This window comes from Balearica regulorum, chromosome 20 (genome assembly GCF_011004875.1).
Source record: "Balearica regulorum gibbericeps isolate bBalReg1 chromosome 20, bBalReg1.pri, whole genome shotgun sequence".
Taxonomy (NCBI): Eukaryota; Metazoa; Chordata; class Aves; order Gruiformes; family Gruidae; genus Balearica; species Balearica regulorum.
In genome coordinates this window covers 3,012,347-3,024,742 of record NC_046203.1, presented here as the reverse complement: position 1 = coordinate 3,024,742, position 12,396 = coordinate 3,012,347, and the positions used below count along the sequence as shown (strand labels likewise).

The 12,396-nt window shown below is 34.2% G+C and overlaps 1 protein-coding gene across 2 annotated transcripts in view; it reads left to right on the top strand.

The window, feature by feature from the left end:
• Nucleotides 1-8,909, top strand: part of C5 (complement C5) — a 28,650-nt gene extending 19,741 nt beyond the window's left edge. The window contains exons 29-41 of one of the 2 annotated variants that reach the window (XM_010303323.2): nucleotides 770-975; nucleotides 1,755-1,907; nucleotides 2,282-2,344; nucleotides 3,167-3,248; nucleotides 3,866-3,917; nucleotides 4,620-4,722; nucleotides 5,468-5,542; nucleotides 5,639-5,744; nucleotides 5,951-6,037; nucleotides 6,446-6,535; nucleotides 7,081-7,164; nucleotides 7,994-8,132; nucleotides 8,408-8,909. In XM_010303323.2, the coding sequence (XP_010301625.1) occupies nucleotides 770-975; nucleotides 1,755-1,907; nucleotides 2,282-2,344; nucleotides 3,167-3,248; nucleotides 3,866-3,917; nucleotides 4,620-4,722; nucleotides 5,468-5,542; nucleotides 5,639-5,744; nucleotides 5,951-6,037; nucleotides 6,446-6,535; nucleotides 7,081-7,164; nucleotides 7,994-8,132; nucleotides 8,408-8,537 (1,370 nt within the window). In that variant the 3' untranslated portion in view covers nucleotides 8,538-8,909. Of the gene's footprint in view, nucleotides 1-769; nucleotides 976-1,754; nucleotides 1,908-2,281; nucleotides 2,345-3,166; nucleotides 3,286-3,865; nucleotides 3,918-4,619; nucleotides 4,723-5,467; nucleotides 5,543-5,638; nucleotides 5,745-5,950; nucleotides 6,038-6,445; nucleotides 6,536-7,080; nucleotides 7,165-7,993; nucleotides 8,133-8,407 lie in introns of those variants that run through there. The other variant, XM_075772225.1, reaches the window with a different exon arrangement.
• Nucleotides 8,910-12,396: the final 3,487 nt, after the last annotated feature.

Here is a 12,396-nt window from a genome sequence, read left to right as displayed (position 1 = left end):
TTTAAGTGATGTTTGCTTTGGCATAAGTGAATTTTTAGTCTTATGTGTCTTAGTATTTTTGCTAGATTGAATTCTGCTTTCAGTGTTTCAACAGAGCAGTTTCTTTAGCAGTATGCAAGTCAGCTAGGCATGTGTCACTCCCCACTGTATCACGTTTGTTCTATTTATAGGCTTTCCTTTTATGCAGGTGTCCATAGTGAATTACTTTTGTCTACCTCCTCATGCTTATGATGTGTCCACTCTCTTCCTTGGCTCAGAGTGGAATTTTTCACAATATCTGCCAGTGCCCTCACTTTTGTTGTGTTGGATTTTCTTCTTAATTTCTCACTAGTTGATAAGGGACTTTGTAGTCTCTTGTGAATGCTGTTCCTTTTTAGTGTATTTTCTTACAGGCAAGGGACTCAGACTGTTCTCTGCCAAGTAATGATTTCTACTGGAAAAGAAAAGCTTTGTTCTGTCTGTTGAAAGTGGCTTTAAAAAAAAAAAAAATTAAAATCTGTATTCTATTTCTTTGGCCACTCTATCGCTGTTCAGGGCCAGCAATATTCAGATATGCATCAGATGTTTTGCATCAAGTCTGTTTATCATCAATTTCCAGTATAAATGTCAGACTTACTAGGGTAGGAGAAATACATCTTCATCTCCTGGTAAATGCAGAGTGAGTTCCTTCTTTTCTCCTTGACCTGAGTAGGCAATACTTCACCTTGTGTAGTCTGGAGAGAGCTGTTGCTGTATTTCAATCTGAAACCTTGCTATTACACTTTTGTAGGTGACCCTCCTATTTATCGTTTTTGGAAAGATACTTTCAAAACACAAGACCAACACGCTCCCAGCTCTGTTACTGCACAAATGGTTGAAACTACAGCGTATGCCTTGCTTACTACTTTGCTAAGAGGGGACAAAAACTATGCTAATCCCATCATCAAGTGGTTGTCTGAAGAACAAAGATATGGTGGAGGATTTTATTCAACTCAGGTGAGCTCTAAAATATTTTGTTCTCATTCTTCAAGTACCAAAATCTGAGATGTTTTAAGAGTGTGATATCATTAGAAGACCATATTGACAAGTTCGATGTCCTATGTATGGGAGTATCGAATGACTCTGTTACCATGATAGTCTCTGTCTCTGGGAAATATTACTTCTTTTCATGAAGTCTGTTATAAAGAGAAATTTGCAAGCTGATTCCACTGACTTCATATCTGCTGAATGAAAGGAATCATAGGAGGAAAACTGTTTTCCTAAGTTTTTGATAAAACAGAATATTTCATTTCATGACACAATATTTGTTCTTGTTTTCCACCAAAATGGAACGCAAAGTAAGAAGGTGTGCATTTTTTAATTGTAAAAACTGTGTTAGTATGCATGAATGGACTAAAAGTGAAAGTTGCCAGATTTCTAATACACTATCAACCACTCATACCATATAGAATATTCCAATTCATGCAACTTCCCTTTTTTAAAATGATTAAAAATCTATGAAGAAACTATGATGAGTGCTGTTTGTTTATTGCTATTTGCTTGCTTCCTTTTTAGTACTTGTGTTCATTTCTTTAAATTGCAGAAATAAGTCTGTGAGTATAGTGTTAAATGTTACCACCGTTTTAAGTGTAGTGCTGAGATACTGCTAAGCTGTTTAGCTAGTATTTTGTACTATTTGTAATCATGTTTAAGTGGCAGAAAATAAATTGCTTTGTAATACATTTTCACTTCTTTGAAATTTCTGGAATTAATTCTTGATAATTGATTTCTGGCAGGACACAATTAATGCCCTTGAGGCTTTGACTGAATATTCCCTTCTTGTCAAACGGCTTAATTTGGACATGAATGTTAAGGTAGCATACAAAAACCATGGAGACCTTAACCTGTTTAAACTGACAGAAGATAATTTCGTGGGAAGAACTATGACAGTGAGTGAATAGTATTGCTTTTGAAAAGTGAAAGCAGAATTCTTAGCAACTTGTTAAATGATTATTTTAACTTTGAAATTGCTGCTAAAGTAGCTTTTTCTTTTACTAAACTGGTAGTAATTTGGTAAAGCAAATGTTTAAGGACTTTGCTTATCTGCTAAATTTGATGTGTTTGAATATTCATTTAAATTTAGTATCTCTGCTTGTTACTATGAAGTTGGGGTGGTTTTTTTTGTAGAATCTGTTCGTAGCATCAGGCCTTAATATGTATTTAAAATGTAGAAAAGACAAGCAGATGACCTGACCTGAATTGTTGCTAATAGCATTATCTTTATTATTAATTTCTAACTTTTTGCTTAACATCAATCCTTTAGGTACCTTTGGATGATGACATATATGTAAGCACTGGAAGCAGCACTGGCATAGCTACAGTAAATGTAAGCATGCAATTGGTTTTTGAAAATGGAATCTCTGATTTGTTAATATCAACATTAAAAAATAAACGGAAATTTCTCAAACTATTCCATTTGTTGCCCTTACCTTTAGACGGAAGGGATGGATGTCATTATGGCTACACTTTAGATTAAGTACCAGCCATTGTATGACTTAAGGCTAATGAGAGAGAAGGTGTGAAGTTTATTCCTTTTCATCGGAGGTTTTCTGTTCCATAAATCTAAATAGATGATCAACTTGGTTTTAATGCCTATCAATTGTTACTGTCTCTGCTTAGATAGCCAAACAGGGAAGACCCAACTTGGCGATCAATTTTGAGAAATTGCTCAATTCTCTGTTATTCTGATGTTTACTCTTAGTTTATTAAGCAATGTCATTGAGAAACTGTTTTCTTGCAATATTTAAAGGAATAATTTTTGTGTGCCTAAATATTAAGCTGTTGCCAGGATATATTTTCTTCTAATCTTTTATAGCCTCTTCTAGCATCAAACTTAATAACATCTGAAATGTACATATTCTTGTGTACTAGGATTTATATTAATAAAAAATCAGGAGTTGTTTGGATAATATTTTTAGTTTTGTGAATATGACCAGCAAGAATGGTGTGGTTTTGCTGAAGAATTTGTCATTTCTTTCTGTGCTGATCATTTATTTACTCTGCTTTCTGTCCATCAAAACTAATCATGCTGTACAGGCTTGGTTTTAGCAGTATTATATTCTCTATATTATGAATTTTCACAGGTTTATGCCAGTTTTGAGGATTGTTTACTGCTTCTGTTTTGTCTAATTTATTTGTACATGTGTAGGTGAGGACAGTATATAATACAATTGGTACTTCTGAAGAGTCATGTGACTTTGAATTGAAGATTGTTCCAAAGAGAGATGATGGTAAAGGGTTAATATGGTTTTAAATATTACTACTTAGGTCAGTGCGAGGGAGGGAAAAAGCTTTACTTTGTTTAACAAAATGTTTCTTATTAAGAATGAAACTCTAATAAATTCCTGCACTTTCTAAATGCAAAACTGGAAAAGAAATTGTTAGAAGCCTTTTTAGCCTTTCTTGAAGCTCTTGCCTTTTTGTGAATAGAATTAATTTTTAATGTACTTTTACTCATTTATGAAAGAGTTTTTGCAGTTGAGGGAGTGAGGAATACAAACATCCAGCAGAAGAAAGAAATACGATGGGGGGGTAGAGGGGATTACAGTGAGTTCTAGTCCAGATACAACAGGGTATATAACCACATTCTAAGCTTTTGCCATCAAGTAGTTTTAATAACATAAGTACACAATGAAGTACATTACGCATTAAAGCTGTCATTTCACCTGAATTATAAAAGAAGTATATTGTTACTTGTTTGTGGCTAGAAAAAGAGTTCCTATAAAAATAGCCACCAAAACAATTTAAAGAATTATCTTTCAATTATGAAAATACTTTATGACAACTTTGGATTGCTGCTTCTGAAGAGTTATAAAATTACTTCTTTGTCTCTACTTGATATGAAAAGGACGCAGAAAAGAAGATGGTGAGCCACTTGGGCGCTTAGAGGCTTGTGCAAAGTAAGTACAGCTGATGGGGTTGTTGGTTGGTTGTTTTTTTTTAATTTCCCTGATGGTTGAGCCAATGTTTTGCATTTAAAGGTTTCATTTTACTAAATGCTGGTTCTAAATGTTCTGGATTTCCTAACATTCAACGCTCCTACTTGCAAAGGTGGAATTCCCAGCTGACATGCTAAGGAATCGAAGCAGTGCAAAGCAAATGCAATGTGGGTCTACGTATGCATTATGAAATTAATCAAAGAATGTTACAAAGGCTTTCTGGTCTTTTGGGTTTTCTTAGTTATTGTTTTAATAATACATTAACTGACATCTTTATATTAGATTTATTTTTAAAGAGATTAAAATGTTTCTCTTTGTTAATAATTGTACCTGGTCTTCTGATCTTCTTTCCTTCCTGTTTCTTCACTTTTATGTATGTGTGTAAAAAAAAAAAAAGAATTGGAGCCAAAGGTCATGATCTCTTTGGGAGGAAGTTTTTCTTTAATTTATTTATGGGTTCTCCTGGAACATAACTATTAAGAAAAGTTTCTTCGTGCCAATATCGGCATAAACTTGAAATAATTCATCTGGACTATTTTGCTTCATTATGGGTTTACTGTGGTCTAAATGTTGGCAACATTTTCCTTAAGTTTTTCTGAGATAACATTTGAAGAATTCTTTTTTATTTCAGTTGTGTTTAATATTATTTTTAATCTATGTTAGGTACAGGCCTGGTGTGAGAGAGCCACAGTCAGCTTCTGCGCATGCTGTGATGGACATAGGTTTGGTTAGTGGATTGGAAGCAAATACAGATGACTTAACTACTGTAAGTATTAGAGAACTTTTTTCTTTTACTGAAGATTTTTTTGACAGAACTATAGTATTTACTGTTCTTCATCTTTCTAGATTAGAGTAGTAGTGCAGATTTATATCATTATATCCTCATTGCTTCTAAACACTTCTAATACTAATGAGAATTATCTACTTAAGTCTAGCTTACAGATTTTTGATAGTCAGAAGCTAGACATCTAGTTAAAGTTTGACATCTAGGCTCCCTCTGTTGTTAGTAGAAGGACAAAGCTGATTCAGAGTGGTTATCGGCTGTGTTAGGGTGGTGTGAATCAACCTCTGGAGGTGCTGTAACTCCTAACTGTAAAGGGAACACTTAGTATACACACCTCACTGTAAGTTGGCTAAAGTCTGTGGACTGAATCTTAACTGTAGTGCTTCTGTTCATCCAGCTCCTATTGACAAGCATGCGAGTTTTAGTTAAAGGCAATTAGAGTTACACTTACAGGATTTAAATAGCATATTACACATGGACTAAAGTATTCTTTTAAGGGCAACTAGCTCTTTAATTCTTTATTATCTTCATGTAATGAGTAAAAGGATAATTTCCTTAAAAGAAAACCAAAACAAGTGAGAATATGAGCATTATAAAGAACCAACCTTAAAATAAGTTCTTTTTACATCTCAGAATTATGTTAAAGCTACTGATTACAAAACCTTCAAGATCAATCAACAATGTTTAACTTGTATAAAAGATTTTTCTTTGTTTTTCTCCCCTACAGCTTGCAAGTGGAGTTGATCAGTTGATAGCAGATTATGAGATAAAAGATGGGCATATTATTCTGCAGATAGACTCTGTATGTTACCCTTTTCATAACTGTAAGCACTGCTTTAACTCTTTGGAATAATTTTGTTTCCTTTAGAGCTCCTTAATTCATATGTCTTTCAAATAGGTGCCAGCTAATAATTTTCTCTGTGTTGAGTTCCGAATAAGTGAGCTTTTCCGAGTTGGAATGCTAAATCCTGGCACATTCACTGTATATGAATATCATGCTCCAGGTATGTGTTCTGTATCTTCAAATTCACGTTTGTCTTTTAACTCTTTATTCCTCCTTAAAGACTACATTTTTCCTTCTTCAACAACTTTTTAATCCTTGTTATTTTAAGCTCAGGTAACTTTTGGCTCACAAAGTTTCAGTGCTGAAGGACTTTTCTTGGACTTTGATTTTCCATATGTATTTATTATTTCTTTTTGGATCTTCTAGATAAAAGGTGCACTATATTTTATAACCCCTATGGAAATGAAAAACTTGTGAGATTGTGTGAAGGAGATGAATGCAAATGCATGGAAGGTAAACTTTTTTTTAAGATGCTTTCGCATTTCACTTGGTGGGAAAATGCAGTGTAGTGCTTTGAACAAAAGCACACTAAACACAAGGAAAAAAATGCTCATAAGAGCACAGCTGTTGTCCTCTCCACGTTTTACATTTTTAAAAAAATCTAAAAAAAATTGTGCAGTATGATCATAGATGTCTGTCTGACTGGATTAAGTTCAGGTGATTACGGGTGTTATTTTGTATTTTAAATATTCATTGTTCCAGCATGCAATCCCATAATTAGGGTGTTTCTTAGTTACCGTAGTTTACAGTAATTTACTTAGTTACAGTAGATTATCCCAAACAGGTAGAGGTTCATGATGTTTTATTTGAGGACAAGTCATGACATGGTCTTAACACTGGCTTTTTTCTTTCTCAACATAGCTGAGTGTAGTAAAGTACAAGAGAGACTAGATCGGTCAATAACTGCTAATACCAGGAGAGAAGCTGCATGCCAGAATGATATCGCATATGGTAATATTTGAATTGCCATTACCTATTTCACATGCTCTGACTGAAATGTTTACTTGTTTACTACTACAGCAAAACATTTTGTTCAAAATAGATCTTTAGTGATTAAAGTTCATTAGGCTTGACAGTGGCATACAGTATATGAAGGTGACATATTGGAGCAGAGAAGAGTAAGTGCTACCCATACCCTCTGCTGAATAAAAGTCACATAACCAGGGTTAGTGTACCAGTGAGCCTGATCTGATGAGTTCTGCTAATAAGCACTGTGTTTCTCTTTCTTGGTACTGTTTTAACATGATCATGTGGCTTTGGGGTCAGAGGAAGTTGTGGGGCATCACGTGAGAGCATGGGTAGAATTTCCATCACATTAGAGTATGCGTAGAACTTGTTAATGTTTCTTAGCCCTACAGGGTAGCTATAGCCATCACTTTCCCAGAAATTAGTATTGTAAAGGGACATTGTATTGTCCATCTGAGCATCTGTGAGATATTTAGTATGTATTGCAGGAGCAAGGAATAACAAAAACTTTGGTTTGTGTTGTTCTGCAGTTTATAAAGTGAACATCTTATCTCGCAGTGAGGAAGGTTATTTTGTAAAGTATTCTGCAGCTCTTCTGGATCTCTATAAAAGAGGTGAATATCCTGTTCTTAATCCATATAACAATTTATTTAGAGTAAAAGCTGTCTGGTTGAGACCACTGAAACAGCTGACAAAAATCAGCAGTCAAACTGAGTTATTCCATGAGAGTAGAAAACCAAGGTCTCACATACAGCCTTTGAGAATTCTTTTGTGACCTGAGAAGGGCAGTCTTTGTTTGGTGTTTTTAAACAGCTTTTCTGTATTATAGCTGTTGTTAACAAACCTAAACTGTGATCAGTTAAATACCTTTTATGTGACAAAACACAGTGAACAAATTCCATGGTCAATTAATACAGTTGTGAGCTGTTGTTTAAATGTCTCATTCATTCCACAGAATGCCCTCCCTTTCTGTGTATACAGTGACGGCAGTGGGGTAGTACGTAAGGATATGCCATGCCTTAACTCTTCTCAGATTTTTGTAGGTTGGGTGTGTTTCTGCTTATGGGAGAAAGGACTTTTGAATATGCTTGGGCACTCACTGTCTTACCCTTGGGAGCGGTAGCTGCTCGTAGGTCCTGTGGAACTGAAGCTGATATTCACTCATTTTTCCTCTGAGTTGAAGCACTCAGTGTGTCCTTATAATTATTGTAATATAAAATCATTTAATGTGCACAAGGCTTATTTACCATTCAGATTTAATTTTAAAAATCTTTCACAAGAAATATGTTTTATATCATCAAATTTTCCTGTCAGTTATAACTAGTGGCAAATAGATCCCTTGGCTGTGCTGTACTGTAGAACTTTTTGGTGTTTTCTGTCTAATATATGCATTACTGGAAATTCTCTGTGTGAAATTTTCCAAATCTTGTCATTCTACTTCAGGGCAGGCTTTTGCTCAAAAAAATAATGAAATAACCTTTGTTAAAAAGAAGACCTGTACAGATGTTGAATTGAGCCCAGGAGAGCAGTATTTGGTCATGGGAAAAGAAGCCTTAAAGATAAGCATTGGTTACAGTTTCAAGTAAGTAATTTACCATCAGAATATGCAGAGATTAAATCCTGAAGTGTGCTGTGAAGTGGCGTTTGTATGTAATAATTCTTATGTAATATATCATTGATTCAATTTTTTAAGTATTAGTTTGATCAATAGTTACACAATGTGTTTTCAGATGTGTACATTTAAAATAGGATTATGAACACAAAGCAAGCAATTTTATATTGTAATTTTTTTTTTCTATTTGACATTTTCCTCCCCAAATCTTAGCAGCAAATGATCCTTTTCTGTTGTCATCTTAGATACCAGTACCCTTTGGACTCCAACACTTGGATTGAGTGGTGGCCTTCAAATACAGCATGCACATTTTGTCGGGAGTTTTTAAATACAATGGAAGATTTTGCCGAAGATCTCATCATCAGTGGCTGTTGATTTACTTGGAGAATTTTTAAATTAAAAAATATAGATCAAATCTCATATTAAAAAAAAAAATCTTCACCTGTTTAATAATTCTTTCCTGAACTTAACATTCATTAATAGTTCATCTTGAAAATGGTCTTTGCTTGTATTTCATAGCCATGTTCTTATAACATAATAATGTTCAAAGTATGATTTATTATTTTTTTTTAAGCTTGGATGGGAGAATAATGCAGAATACTGCAAAGACATTTGAAGTCTGATGAAGTGGATCAACTGTAAAAACAAACATGGAAAGTACTGTCTTGTGCCAGAATAACACTTAGAAGCATTAAAATCTGATGTCTTACAAAAACATAACCCTTCCTTCATTAAAAAAAAATAAAAGGAAAAATAAAATTGCTTATCAAATAATTTTGTTACAACTTTAATTTCCAAGCAAATTTTTAAAAAATAAAAATCTGTCTAACCTAGCACAGGACAGGTTAGGACAAAACTTTACTGCAGCCCCAGTTCCTTTATAGTGACTATTTGAAATGTTCAGTTTCCAACTTCATTAAGGTACTGTAGTGTAAGAAAGATGGAAGACAACTCCTGAAGCTATTTTAGGTTATACCAGGAGCCACATTGAAGCCAGGTACTCCTGACCCCATTGTGCTTTTCTAGTTCCTTTAGACCTGCAGATGACAAAATCTTGCTCTTTGTACCCTAGCTAGTATCCAGGCATTTATCTTAACTTGTTGAATGATTTATTTTTTTTTCATTCAGCACATGGTTGGAGTAATAGATTTTTAAATTAAATAGTCCTGAAGATTTACTGAGTTTTAATAAATTAGTTTTTTCCAATCCATGTCTGAAAAGCAAAAATTTACTTTAACAGTGTACTGAAACACTGTGATGTGTCTCAAACACACAACCCCCAGCCCCTGCAATGGAAATGAAACATTAGCAGCTTACGATTCATATTCTATAGGTTGAAACTGTTAAGGGCAACTTAAACTCTTTTTAATTAAATAAACTGAATTTATGATGTTAAAAACAGGAAGACCTTAACTATACCTGGTGCCATTTCAGTTATGAAGTGATGCTTGTATGTGTTGAAGATACTTTCATTTGCAGAGCATTTTGGCATGGAAAGTTCTCCAGATAAGTAAAACATTCAATAAGAAGAATTTTAACATCTTATTTGCGTACAAAAGAGAGAATTTTCATTAGAAGTTTGTTGAATCTGCACAGGCAGTTATTATTTGTGAAGTGGCAGTGGTATACCCAGAGGATTAATAGTCTTTTCTAAGGAATCTTTTTGACAAGAGCCAAAGGATTATTTTGGACATGCCATGACAGTGTCTGATGAAACAAAAAGCATTTTTCTGAAGTGTTACATAGGTATGCTGCAAAAACAAAACTGTTTTTTGTAAAAACCTCAATATTTTACAAATAATGAAGTCACACAATAGCTTTCCGCTCATCTTAAACTTAGGAAGATCTGAAAGGGGTGCGTTAGGGTACATAAGAATTTTTTTGCAAAGTGTGTTATGTATATTAAACAAGGTGGGCAGTCTGCTACCTTGTCTTCCTTGCTTATTTTAGATAGAAGAGTGCTGATTGTTTTGCTTATATGTCATCTTCAAATCAGGCCTGCTATGATGAAAAAAAATTAATGTGCAGTATTTTTTAATTAATACCAATATCCAGAATACAATAGCTATTTTGCAATTTGCATGTTCACAAAAGCAGAACTGCCTGTGATGTATTTCTCTGCAAAACTGTTATTAAAAAAAGTCATCTTTTCTTTATTTTTATATTTCAAAAGTAGAAATTATACCCTCTTCCAGCTGATTCAGTCTCTTAATAATATGAGCAAAATCTCCTTACACTAATGTAAATGCTGTTGGTCTAACGTTAAAAGAAGGCAGTGTTAAACCAAGTATTAAAAAGCAAATAGTCATGCTATTGAAAACCCAAGCATGTGATACAGAGGAATCCCACTTTGAGAGAGATTAAATCTAGAGTTTCCCCTTGCTGCTGATGTGCTAAGAAATTCAGTCATTAACCAGTTTGGTAAGTCCTCTTTCCAGACATCGTTAATTATTATTTGTTATATGAGATATTTTGACCAATTTTAAATACTTTTCATGTTCTTGCATTTGCTGTTTCTTCCGATAGATGGATGGCATACCAACACTATCTGTGTAGAGAAAATAGACTATTTTAAAACTAGTAGTATGTTTCTCACTGCTTGTATTTTAGAAAGACCGTATTTTGGGTATTAACCCTGCAGTCTTGGTGAAAATTATTTGAACAATTGTGATAGTAAATAACTATAGTATAACTTAAATTGCAATAACATTCAGAATTCAGGTGGAATTATATTTTGTTAGTATTCTTAATGGAACAGACTTTAATGTTAATTTAAAGAAAGCCCAGGTACGTCCATGACATTGTATCATGCATAAAGGCTTGCTTTCCAGATAGATGCTGCTTTTTATCCTGAATTTTTACACCATGCTGCTTTATTTTTGAAAATTCTCTTGCCAGGAGAAACGACTAGCCTTTTTATGTAGGCATGAGTATTTCTTACTGTATATGAAGGAATATACACAGCTCTTGACCCACTCCCGGTTTTCCACTGTGACAGAAACAGCAGAGGGAGCACAACAACATCATTTTCATATAGGTCCTATGAATATTAGTACTTTAGTGTCTGGCCCCTCCCCCCCCAAAAAAAACCAAAACCAAACCAACAACTTTTAAAAGACATTTTTCAAAAGTTTAGCTTCTGAAAATGCCGCACTCATTTCCTAGTGGATGGGAAAAAATCTGTTTTAATGTGTAGTGCCATAGTATTAATTTCATGTCTGCTGGCACAATTTTTTTCTTCATATCACCTGAATTATTTGTCAAAGAAATTCACCTGCAAGACAGTAACCACCCCAGAGTCTCTGTGATTCTTGGACAAATTTTAGATTCACCAGAGGTGGTATCATTGTCAGGACTGTGTGACAAAGTATGGGCAGAGGATGCAAAGCCTTTTCTGATCAGCGTTCTGAGCAAGAGGTGATGCAAGCAATAGGTCAGGGTGCAATACTCATTTTAAGAATCACATAATTACCTCATTTCTGCCCATGGGGAAATGTGATATTTGAGAACTCAGAACGGGAAATGTACTTTAGTGCTGCTTCCTGCCTTTTACAGAGATAATGTAGTCTAAATGCAGCTTAAAACCACAGAAATAAGGAAATTCAGCCAAAAATAATTCTCCTTTTCTTGAATTAACCTGGTCATTTTCTGGCAAGTGCATCGTGTACCTGGTAGCTTTTACTCAGTGACACTTCAGCTACAAGTTAAAACAAGATATATGAAACAGAATATGTTTTAATTTTAGAATTTCCTGGAGTTTGTGATTTTAGCATAGACATTTGATATTTCAGCAGACTAGGTTACTCGGTTTAATTTTATATGGTCAGCTCACTTCAAAAGCTTCTTACCACTGTGCACATTGTGCTGATAATGACATTGTGAGTTTCTCAAAATTGTTAGCCTTGCGGTAAAAGACATGGATCTAGAAGCACAGGTAGGGATGCTTAATATAATTCCTTTGCATGAAGAAATCTTGCAATGCTAAAAAGTATCAGTAGCAAAATATGTGCAGTAGCAGCCCAGAGAAATAACATGTAAACTAATAAAACCTGTATGAAATAGATATGAGGAACAGAAATTAGGGAAATGAAAAACAATAAAAGAAAATCTAGAACCATAAAAGGTCAACCTGTTTCTAAATTCATAAGAGCTAACCATAGTAGTCTTTGGTTTGCAATGCTGTCTTTTCACTCTTACACTCTCTCAGCCTGTCTCTTCTGTCTTGAAATCTCTA